A 12,719-nucleotide genomic window follows, 5' to 3' on the forward strand; every position below is an offset into this window, starting at 1 on the left:
TATTCACTCACCACCGTCTTTACTCAATGAATGTTTTTAGAAAACTAAAAAAAAAAAGAACAACATAATTAATACCATTTTTTTTCTTCTTCGCTTGGCACGTTGGTTAACAACAACAACAAAGCACGAAAAGCACATGTTTTACCGCATACACACCACTAAAGCTTCTGCTTCTCCTGTTACATCAAACACAAAGCGCTTTATTATAAAACAGCATTCCGCAGCCGCGTTACTCTCTTTGACAAAAATCCTCTCTCCTCCTCCTTTGTTCTAACAAAAAATATGTTGGTACCCAAACAAATAAAATTGAGATATGTGACAAAATGTTGCAAACATATACATATTTGTTTGGATACAAACAAATTATGTTTGGATCCAAACATATATTTATAGGTTTGGTTACCTTTAAAGTCTGAGTTAAAACACTTTGTTTAATGTTTATAATTAATTCAGTTATTTTATTTATTAATGTTCTTATATTTAGTTCGTAGAAATTAAGTTAAAGTAAATTTCATTAAACTTCTTAATTCAAATTTCATATCATTAAACTTCTTAAGTATGCGTGTTCACTTCATTTTACAACTAAACTTAAGCACAATTTTACTTCTTCTCTCTTCTAATGACAAACTTCTTCTGTGTGCTTTCTCTTGTTACACCTCAGCGACTGTGTAAGTCAGCGTCAAGTTTCGTCGTGTGTTTTTAATATGTTAATCTATCTGCGTTTAAGTTACATTGGATAAATTACTCAATCTCGTAACGCCGTAAACAAATGCGATTGCGTGACCTGCTCCTACATATTTGTTTGCAATCAGTCCCAAACAAATATTTGTTTGGATCCAAATATATTTCTAACATATATTTTTCTGCGTGTGGTGGGTGATTCTTATTTTTGATCGTATTTATTATAAATCGCAAATAATCGATGTATATTTTGACGGAATATTGTTTTGAGGACCAATAGCAAGTTATTTGCACAAAAAACCGTATAATTTGTACATAATTTGTTGCCATAAACGAACAATTAATATGAAATGTTATACAATGTTGGTTTTTGCAATACATTTGTTGTCTAACTGTATATATGTACATATTATATACGTAGCTATACATGTGCATATTTTAATGTTTAAACAGTAGTTCCAACATTAATTGTTTTAAAATATAATAACATGTTCATAGCCTTATAGAGTTGATAACCCAATATAAATAACACACTAAAACCATATAATGTTCCATTTATTTTTTGACTGGCCACAAAGTTCACTTTTGATTGGTCGAATACACGTCACTTCCGACATCAGATGACATTTTGCTTTTGATTTTTCACAAATATGTCATTAAAATTGAGTCACAGTTCATTCATCTTCTATTAATGATGACTCATTGTTTTCTCCATCCTAAGGAGCATCATCATTGTATGTAACAACAAACAAACATACTTATGCTCTGTACTGTAAAGTAGACATGTTGTTAGTTATGTGCATCCTTTTTCTATTTTAAAATGAACCGTTGTTTTTTTGACTTCCTTTTTAAACAGCTGTCAGATGTGTACTCTCAGAGCAAATGTGTTGGGTGGTGGTTCATTTTTGGGAGGCGATTGGTTTCTGTTACTTCTCTAACCTAACTTCCTCTCTCGCACTCTGTGGGAGAAGTAAATTTGTTGAGAGTAATCATTCTGAGAGGCAGACTGTTTTGTGGGGCCAAATAAAATAATACAAAAAGCCGGCATTTGTTCATTGTCATCGCGCTGCCAATAGCCAGAATTTTATGGCAGAAAGTTTCTTTACCAAATTGTTGTTAATTAAATATTACCACAAATACAATTGGGTCATACATTATCTCATGCTGCTGTTGTGTTGTGTACAAGAAGCATTGCCAGAGAAATAGGTCGGTCTCTTAGCCTGATAGCAAAGTATTTGTATAGTTTTTGTTTTTGTATAGTACATTGTTCTTCTTGTGTTCCTCCAATATAAAGAAGAATAAATGAAAAAACAAACTCTGCGCGAGATACGTTGTTGTTTGTACGTGCAATACATTCGATAAATGTGACGAAGGCAACGGCACGGCTGGTTGTTGGCGAGATACATTTGGTATTTACAAAATTATTTTAAAAATTCTTAAAATATGAACACTGAAATCAGTTGTCTACGGTACGTCAGCTGAGCGAGAGCCTATTTTTGGAGAGACGCGAATCTTTAAAAAACAGTGAGATCCGGTCGGTCGGTAATCATTATTCGTTGGATATCGAAGAACAAAATAAAAAAAAAAACACATTAAAAAAGAAATATTTTTGGTCGCAAAGCAAATTTTAAATAAAACCATAAACAAAGATAAAAAGACATTGTTTTTGCTTTACGAAAAACCATTCACAATTTAAAAAGCACGTGAATCGTTCGTTAGAAACAGCAACAACAACAATGACGCGAACCCATTTGAATTTTAAACAAAATCATCATTAGCAATACAAACAAAACAGAATGAACTCTGGACATAAGTTATCGCAAAGCCATTGGGTCTGACGAAATACTGATATTAAGTTTATGGTGAATGAATTTCCTATACCCGGACACCGCTCACCCTCACCCCATACTTGGAAGAAAAATATACACGAGATAATACAATATAGTGCGAAAGTGACAAGTAACTACTTAGCGGACGGACTTCAAAACATTCAACTCAACTGTAAACACTCCTTACACCCCATACGGAGAAGCAGGGAGCAATGTTGAGAGAGTAAAACAAAAACACCACCGCCACAGCAACAACAACAGCCACATAATTCAGTTAAGAAAAGAGCATTGCTCAGCACTTTGAACATAGCGCAAAAACCCACAGACGCCCGAACCAATCCAAACTTGTAAACAGCAGTACTTGTTAGACAGCCAAAGGTTTTAATTCATTCATCATCATCAGCTGCTGCTGCTGCTGCGAAGAAAAAAAGTGATTTTTTAAATAATCTTCTCACATTCATCATGGGCTACGATGAGGTACTCACACATCTGGGCGACTTTGGACGTTATCAGAAAATTATCTACTTCCTCATCTGCTTAACTTCGATTACCTGTGCGTTTCACAAATTAGCCGGTGTCTTCCTCTTGGCCAAACCTGATTTCCGCTGTGTGCTGCCATTTGAAAATAGCTCACATGTCCAGTACGATGACTTGCCCACAGACATATGGCATTTGGTGTATCCCAAAGATTTATTGGGCGTAAAATATGAAACCTGCTCGTACTATGATATCAACTATACGCCGGAATACTTAAATGGCAGCCAACCCTATACGGCCAATGGCACCACACCATGTTCGCATTATGTGTACGACAAGACGAAATATCTCAACAGTGCCGTCACCGAATGGGACATGGTGTGTAGCCGAAATTTCCTCCGAGCAACTAGTGATGCTTTGTTCATGTTGGGTGTGCTGGTGGGCAGTATTGTGTTTGGCCAGCTGTCGGATAAATATGGACGTAAGCCAATATTTTTTGCCTCCCTGGTGATCCAAGTGGTGTTTGGAGTATTGGCTGGTGTGGCACCCGAATACCTGACCTACACCACGTCACGTTTTATAATAGGCGCCACCACGTCGGGCGTATTTCTGGTGGCCTATGTGATAGCAATGGAAATGGTCGGACCGAGCATGCGTCTCTTTGCCGGCATCTTTGTTATGATGTTCTTCTCGGTGGGCTTCATGTTGACAGCAGCATTTGTATATTTTGTCCATGATTGGAGGTGCCTGCAAATTGCCCTTACCCTGCCCGGTTTGATATTTATGTGTTACTATTGGATCATACCTGAATCGGCTAGATGGTTACTTTCCAAGAATCGCAAGGAGGCAGCCATTGCCAATATAAAAAAGGCGGCGCGTTTCAATAAATTGGAAATATCAGACGACATGCTGAATCAATTGCTGGATGACAATGCAAATGAACAAAAGAAACCAGAGCCAGCAGATGATGCTGACGTTCCATCACAGCCGAGTGTTTGGGATCTTCTGCGATATCCCAATTTGCGTAAGAAAACTTTGTTGATATTTTTCGATTGGTTTGTCAACAGCGGCACCTATTATGGTCTGTCGTGGAACACCAACAACTTGGGGTCAAATGCCCTTCTGAATTTTGTAATCTCTGGAGCTGTGGAAATTCCCGCCTATTTATTTTTACTCTTTACCCTCAATAGATGGGGACGTCGCACAATTCTCTGCGGTTGCATGTTGGTGGCCGGTGTAGGTTTACTCATCACCATAGCCATACCGGCAAACATGAATTGGATGTTAATCACCTGTGCCATGATAGGCAAACTGGCCATAACAGCTTCCTATGGAACCATATATATATTCTCAGCTGAACAGTTTCCCACAGTGGTGAGAAATGTGGGTTTGGGTGCTGCATCAATGGTGGCGCGAATTGGTGGTATTCTAGCGCCATTTTTCAATATGTTGGGAGATATCTGGAAACCTTTACCCTTAATAATATTCGGAGCAATGGCTTTTGTGGGTGGTTTACTCTCCCTATTGCTACCCGAGACACATAACAAGCCCACCCTGGAGACCATAGCAGATGGTGAAGAGTTTGGCAAAGCAACAAAAGCCCAACAGTACATGCTGGAGGAGGGCAAAGAAATGAAGAATTTCGAAAAGGCTGAGACACTACCGCTCAACACGATTGCAACAATTACAAAACCATCCAACTCAGAGGCGAAGACGAAAGGAGACGCCACCCAGCAAAATAAATATTAAGTAAAACCCCCTTATTTTTAGTTTTTAATTCCTAAACAAACAAAAAAGCCACCTATGTAGTTATGTATGTAGTACTTAATGAGCTGAGCCTTTTGCATTTTTGTGCATTTCCCTTATTAATTATCATTGCCTATTGTAGTTAATTGCTAAAGAAAAAAGTATTTCAAAATTATTTAAATTATTGCATTTAAGCTTTCAATCCCATCAATGTGAATCCACAATGTGTAAGCAATAAACCAAATATTTGTTTTACTATTTTTATCCCATCACTCAATGTGATAAACAAACAAACATGTTGGTTTTTTTATTAGTTAAAATTCTTGCCAGGGTGAGGTAATATTATGGTTGGTTCAAGATGCTGATGGTAGTGATGTCATATATGTATATTCAAATCAAGCACATGCTAAGGATGGTAAAATTACACAAGGCAACGGGTGAAGACGGAATTCCTTATGAATTTTTTTATCAACGCCACTGATAACTTCCTTACTAAGTTAAGGCGTTCATACAACATATCTTTTGACACCAGAGAAGTTGAAGATTTCTTTTGCAAATTCAATAATATTTTCAATTCACAAAAAATGGAGGCCTAACGATTTTTCGAACTACAGAGGAATATGTGTTTGAAAATCGAAAAGTGCTGATTGAATATCAGGCTTGTTTCAGGAGGAATTACTCAATAGCCAATAATGTGTACAATCTAGCCGCTATAGTCAACATTAAACTATCAGAAAAAATATGCATTTGTTGTGGACTTTAAGGCCGCATTTGATAACATCAGTAAAAGTTTTCTAATCTACAAAGTTCATGAAATAGGAATTTCCTACAACTTTGCTTAAAGGATAGAAAACATTTAACGAAGCACCAAGTCAGCGGTTTGGACGCGAGAAGAACGATCTGATTACATGTTTCAATACAGTTTTTCACTCCAGGTGAAAAAGGTTTGTTTGCTGTTGTCTCTGATCTTCGCATTGTACATAAATAACCTTCATGGGGTCCTGAATATAAGAATAATGATTACGCAGATGATATCGTTATAGTTTTGAGGACAGAATCATACTTCCAACCATGATAAGGAATCTAGAAGAATATGGTTTAAAAAGAACCTAATAGTGAACATGAAAAAAAAATCAGAAATGATGGTTTAATGAAAAGTCGGTAATAGATTGAAATTGTTTCGCAATATAATTTGCTGAGAGTTATTGTCGCAAATGTTCTTCCTGAAACACATACAAAATCGAAATAGTCAAGCGACGAGTACAATAAATGTGACATGGAGAAACCAGTTTCGACGCCAAACTACGCCCTTTCGAGACAGCTCTCGAGTCAGGACACGTAAACATGCTCAAATGGCATTTAAATTATACTTCGAGGTCTTTATTCCTTTATAATGTTATGGAGTCGACTTAAAGTGATCGAGTAATAATGAAGCAAAAGATTTACAGAGGGCTTATCAAAGCAGTAGCCCGTTTGCACTTAACCGGATTTAGTAAACCCACTGGGTTTCAAATGTCAATTCCATAAAGCAAACGTCAATTAAATCCTCATAAAGAAGGTTTACCCGACAAAAAGCTCTAAAGGCCTACGTACATAAGCTGTCTCGCCTGGTTGCCTTGCTTGCTTCTGATAAAATAATAAAATGGAAAGGGTAACCCAGTTCGAAATTTGCTCGGCCTCCTTTATTCTTTTATTTTTATTATGTCAAAAATGAAGCAGGAAAGCAAGGCAACCAGGCAAAGCAGCTTACGTTTTAAGGTTCTCAAGAAATCTCCTGGACATTGAAAGTATGAGGAAGTAGATGACAATTTTACGATTTCCAGTCTATGTACGTTAAAAAGAAACTCTGCAACACTTCCTCGTTATCTGTCCCTTATTAAGAGAATACAGAACGAAAGTATTGAGTAAAAGTTCAACAATTATATCAAACCATGTTACGAAGAAATTCAATGGCTTCTGCAGTAATGTGCCTTTTGGAATGTCGTGTAATCTATAAACTTTATGAGAAAACTCAGGAAATCGTGCGAGACTTATGAGGATATATTATCCACAAGGACAACTTCAATGCGCTCTAGGATCTGAAAATCTTCAGTTCCACAGTGTTTGTTGAGTTGTATAAAGTACTAGACTGGAAAATTCCAAGAAATCTGCAAGGGAACACTTTAACGACCTATCAGTGAAGTGTGACCTCAAGCAATAATAAGATAGCCTCACAACTTGAAAAGGTTGAAAAGACAAATTTCCTTCATGCAAAACGTAGCAGTTTGCGCTATTAAAGCTTTCTTTTATAAGGTTTATAAGAGTAGGCGGAATACCTCTTATCCGCAGTGAATTCCAAATTGGTTTACGTTGTCAAAAGCCTTTTCAAGAATTGATTTTAAGTCCCTTAAATGTCTCTATGCCCTTTCTCATTTCCCTACATTTCCATTTTCTGTCTGCAGATGGAAAATATTCCGATATTAAATTTATTGCTTTGTTGTGTACTTGTAATGGTATGACAACAATAATGACACTGAATCTTATCAGTTCACAATATTTGTCTTCTTTTATTATATTCTGCAGTAAACTACAACATTTCTTTATAAAAGGTTTACATCTATTTATACGCCTTTTATATTATTCACTAAGAAAAACTATTGGTTACCATAAAGTAATTGAAAGCATGGCACAATAATACAGGTACAGCGGCGAAAACAGCTGATTATCACAGTAGTTGTCAAAATGCATTATTGTGGATAAAATAACACACAAAATGTAAACAAACAATTCACAGTAATGGTTTATTGTGAACAAATTTTACGTTTGGTCTGATAAATGACACAATTATTGTTATTAATGTAACACCTTCTTTATCCACCATGATTGAAAGTCTAAACTCGGAGGTTTAAGGCATGCTGAGTTTATACTAACTCTTATTCCCATGCTATACTGCTCTATTTCATTGTATTTGACGTAAAAAGTATGAAAACAAATGTCACATAAAATCAGAAATAAAAATTAATGTAAAAGTACTATTAATGTATTTTATACTAGCGTTTATAGAGTTGTGATTTTACTGCATGTTTCGTTGCAGTACAGAGTCGTTGAAAATGTCCTCCGTTGTTCCATTTTATTAGCATTTGGTTAGAGATCTCTACTTGGAAGTCGTAGATTCACGCAAATAACACCTTATACCCCGTTTGTACTTAGTCGGATTTCATAGGGCAAACGTCAAAGTCTATAAGTCCTTAAAAACCACTTTTTAAGCACTTATAGAATCCCAGTAAGAAGCCTGGGGTCATGTCACCACTTTGTCTACTATTATGGTGACAATGCCAAAATGTTGTCAACAATTTTTAATTTTTCTTTCTTTAATAAAATTGGCAATTTAAACAAAAGTGTAGTGTTTGAACTAAGTTAACTATCTTATAGTATGTTTGGATGTACTGTACTAATTGCATCTAGCTGTTGAATCTACCAAACAATTTCAAATAGACCAAAAAATCTTATAGTGAAAGTCTGGTACCAATGTCTCCATATGGCCCTTCATGAACTATTGACTTACTACATCTCTATTGACTGACTACATCCAATGTCTATACTGACTAAAGGCCTGGGTACATAACCAGCCTAGCTTGCTTGCTTCAATTTTTACATAATAAAAATAATGAAGAAAAGGGCAAACTATTTCAAAATTGGCTCTGCCTTCTTTATTCTTTTATCAAAGGCAAGCAGGCGAGGCAGCTTATGTACCCAGGCCTTTACTACCTCCAATGTCAACACATGGTCCCTCAGCAACTTACTAGTTTCAATGTCACTAGTGACTTTCGAATGTCTATAGGAAATTACATAAGTTGTCTACAATTTAGATTTGTTCCAGAACTAAAAAGTTTTTACAATTTGACCACTTTTACACATTTTACCCGAAAACCCGTTCCCGTACTTTAAACCAAAATGACGCTGAATGACGTTCCCTTTAAAAACTTTTTAAACTACAAATTTGAAGTTGAAAACACATCCAACGTTTGAGTAAAGTTTTGTGTTGGGCGTTGAGAAAAAACAACAACAACAGGGCGATGCCGACAGCAAAGTCCAGCGTTGATCTGTTTGCCGGCATATATGTCAAATGAACTTTTCGGCAACATGCCCAACAGTGTAAAAACGGCCAAAACGACACAAAACTTCACCCAAACGTTGGACGTGTTTTCAGCTTGAAAGTGGTGTTGGTCGTACCTCAGAAAATGATGCAAGTGGTGGCGGTCGTGCCTCTGATGCAAGTAGTGGTGGTCATGCCTCAGAAAATTATGCAAGTTGTGGTGGTCCTGCCTCTGATGCAAGTGGTGGTGGTCATGCCTCAGAAAATGATGCAAATTGTGGTGGTCCTGCCTCTGATGCAAGTGGTGGTGGTCATGCCTCAGAAAATGATGCAAGTGGTGGTGGTCGTGCCTTACATGATTCAGGTGTTGGTCAATCATTTCTTGCCTTAGATGAAGATGGTTTTGCTGGTCGTGATACAAATTATACCTTTACTCAAATGAATGCACAGGTGGAGCAAGAATTCGAGGATTCCAACATCAGGCAAGTACTCGATCATTGCGTCGCCTGTAAATGTTCCGTAAAAGAAACTGTCGAAATATTTAAAGTCCAAGAGCACGAACTTCATGCATTATTAAATAAACGGATTGAAGATACTCCGGAAGATTTCGCACCAGACGATGACACCAGCGACACCCCGAGTTAAATAGAAGATTTTTATCGAAAACAGTGTATAACGCGGGAAGAAATAGAAAGGCAATTAAAAGAAAGAAAAATAATCAGTTGCGTGCTCTTGACAAACATAACTTTATAAATGCAATGACTTATTGCGTTACAAGAGGAGCAACAATTGCCAGCACCGCTGAAAATTTTAACATGAAGACACGAACTTTGAATAAGCACTTAAATGAAATGCCTGCTTATTTAGCAATAAAAAATGTACGCGAAGAAAACAGACAACAACAAAAGAAAAACGAAAAACCTCTCAAAGTACCCACAACCTCTACCTCCTGTAACGACGGGATTTCTCCCCGTGGGCTAGAATAGCTCGCCGGGGTCCAGCGGTTTGTACCGAAATTTAGTTCGAATTTGTGTGAGAGAGAAAGAGCAGTACGTTTTGTTGTTCTCTGAATCAATTTTTATTCAATGACTAAAGGATTTTATACATAATAAGTTCACTGATTTATTGTACATCTAAAAATATAAAGTGTTACACGGAGAATAATGGTCCGCCGTCCGCGGGTTATTAGATGCGCTCACTCGATTCGGGATACGAGACCTGGATAAGTACTCGTGGTAGTGCAATGGGGAATACGGAGGGGTTGATATAACAAAGACCTGGCTAAGTACTTTTGGTGGAGGAATGGGAAAGCCGGGTGTTGATTTAACAGAGACCTGGATAAGTACTCTACGGTTCTTCGCGAATTCTGGGATGGCCCTTTCGCGTACCTAATGGGGTTTCGCTACAAATAGGGCGGAGGTGCGAGACTCAACCACTACTACAAGCGTATATAAATCAGGTGAAGGGCTATGGGTTGCAAGAGACCTTAATAAGTACTCAAGCACTTCTCAGATGACATGCAAGGTTAGGAATTGCGAGATACCTTAATAAGTACTCAAGCACTACTGGGTTATGAGTTGCAAGAGACCTTAATAAGTACTCAAGCACTACTGGGTTATGGGTTGCAAGAGACCTTAATAAGTACTCAAGCACTACCGGGTTATGGGTTGCAAGATACCTTAATAAGTACTCAAGCACTATTTCGAGGATAATCAAGGAAAATCACAGGGCGGGAAGGACTTACCAAGGATGTCCGGGGATTCTTCAAGGATGTATAACAGATATTCAAGGATGTCGGCAGGATACTCAAGGATGTCGGTAGGATATTCAAGGATGTCGGTAGGATATTCCAGGATGCCCAAGGATTTTCTCAGAGATTCTATTACTTACCGAGGTCGATGTTGCTGCTTCGCTGGTCTGTTGCTGACTCTCCTCGTTCTAAGTTAGGTCGCCCTTTTATAGTCGGATCCAGTCACGTGTTCTGTGGCGGATTAACGGGACCTTGTTTACCACTCCACCAAGTGTTTGTAATGGAGCAACCCAACAACACAGCCATTGATCATCACCACGTGGTAGTGATAACTGCTGCCTCGTTGTTTTTGGGAGATAACAGCGGATCTCTCTCTTCACAAAAGTCGCTCACGTAGGTTAAGATTAAATTGATTTATTCAGTATATACAAAGAAAAACCATTCAATATGTAAACTTCACTGGGTGTTGGCAAAAATGAACCCAGGTGATTTTTGCTTTTCACACTCCATAGCGTCGGCTACCGTAGTCTAGAACCCGCTAAGCCCGACAACACTACTCCACAACATCTCATCACCATCACATCGAAATCTCCTTCATATCATCCAAAGTTCTACCATTCAACATACATTTTGTCGAAAATGTTTAGAGATGAGTGTGTTTATTGCAGGTATTGCAGGTTATTTATGCATCTCGCCAATGCCGTATACTTGTTGAAACTAAATTGATGATTACCTTCTTCAGGTCTTTCTGAAATAAGAAATTTTTGACATTTGTTTTATTGTGTTAAATTCAACGCCACTAAACGTTATCGTACCGAGTTCCCTATCTATCGCCCTGCTGTAGTGAACGTAATTTTATAAATTCTATAATGTGATGACACTCCAATACTTTTACCAATGTATGTTATGGAAACCTCTGCTGTGGTAGCACACCCGAAGGCAGGGTAAAATTTTCACTGGTGGCAAAATGCCCCTCAGCAATATTGGCGGCATTTCCTGAGTATTTCTGCCATGTAAAACTTCTCTTCAAGTAGTGTCTTTAGATACGCCATTCGGACTCGACGATAAACAGTAGGTCCCCTATCATTGAGGTAATATGAATCGTGGTGCACTTATTGATATGGGAGAAGTCTCCCTTTTCCCTTCTGGGATGGGGACAATTATATTATTATTATGCATTTAGTGGGCTGTAGAAGAAGTCCTTAGCTTATTCGGACGCGCACTCGTCTAGGGAACTGTAGATTTAAAGCGGGCGTTCATAATTCTTTCTGAAAACTGGGTCCCTGACAATCGACTTTTTCGAGTATCTGTTGTTATTAGCAGCCCAACACCCGATTCATAAGTTACTGCCCTTGGGGAAGTCATATTCACCAGAACCCCATTCCAGCGTACTTCACTGAGACCCATTAAGAAGATCCTATATCTTAGCATTTGTCGTTCAACTTGGAGAAAATTGGAATTTATATTTGTCACGTCACACTGCACATTGCAGAATCCATTCATTGTCCTTGTACGATATCCAAAGGTCGTCAATGAGAATACCGGTTTATTTCAGCAATTTTTGATTAGATTTTGACCTACCCCTTCGATAGCAAGAAAATTTCAGAAAAGTGGAGTGCCGGTGTGTCTTTTCTAGTTTGGTGATTTTCAATTTGTTAGTTGTTGTATTTCATGCATCTACCTTATATAAATGTGCCTTGGCTCCTATCTATGCGTCCAAACACACACCCGTCTGTCGGGAATATTTGGAACCCTGCTTCAGTGATTTTATCCACCAGTTTTCACCTACTTACCTGAGACGCCACGCAGCATCGTGACCATAGTTTTTTAAACAAAAAATCCAGTTTTATCATTTCTTTCAAGCAACGGTTTTGGGATTATACCGCCAAATGTCGAGTTTTAAACCCAAAAATGCAGTTTAATCATTGATTATGTTTGGGCGCCACCGTAGCTACAATAGTGGCGCCCAAACACAGTTAATGATTAAACTGCATTTTTGGGTTTAAAACTCGACATTTGGCGGAATAATCCCAAAACCGTTGTTTGGAAGAAATTTCATGAAGCACATGGAAGTGTGTAACGTGTATTGTCTCGTGGCGTCTCAGGTAAGTAGGTGAAAACTGGTGGAGAAAATCACTGAAGCGGGGTTTCAAATATTCTC

The 12,719-nt window shown here is 37.9% G+C and overlaps 1 protein-coding gene across 1 annotated transcript; it reads left to right on the forward strand.

Annotated features, from left to right (window-relative positions):
• Positions 1 to 1,730: 1,730 nt before the first annotated feature.
• On the forward strand, positions 1,731 to 5,027 carry LOC141390059 (organic cation transporter-like protein). Its single transcript, XM_073962505.1, has one exon. It carries the CDS (start codon positions 2,973 to 2,975, stop codon positions 4,734 to 4,736), a length of 1,764 nt encoding a protein of 587 aa, XP_073818606.1. The 5' UTR covers positions 1,731 to 2,972; the 3' UTR covers positions 4,737 to 5,027.
• Positions 5,028 to 12,719: the final 7,692 nt, after the last annotated feature.

Source organism: Musca autumnalis, unplaced genomic scaffold, assembly GCF_047663935.1.
Source record: "Musca autumnalis isolate F117 unplaced genomic scaffold, ASM4766393v1 scaffold_1, whole genome shotgun sequence".
In the NCBI taxonomy this organism is placed as follows: Eukaryota; Metazoa; Arthropoda; class Insecta; order Diptera; family Muscidae; genus Musca; species Musca autumnalis.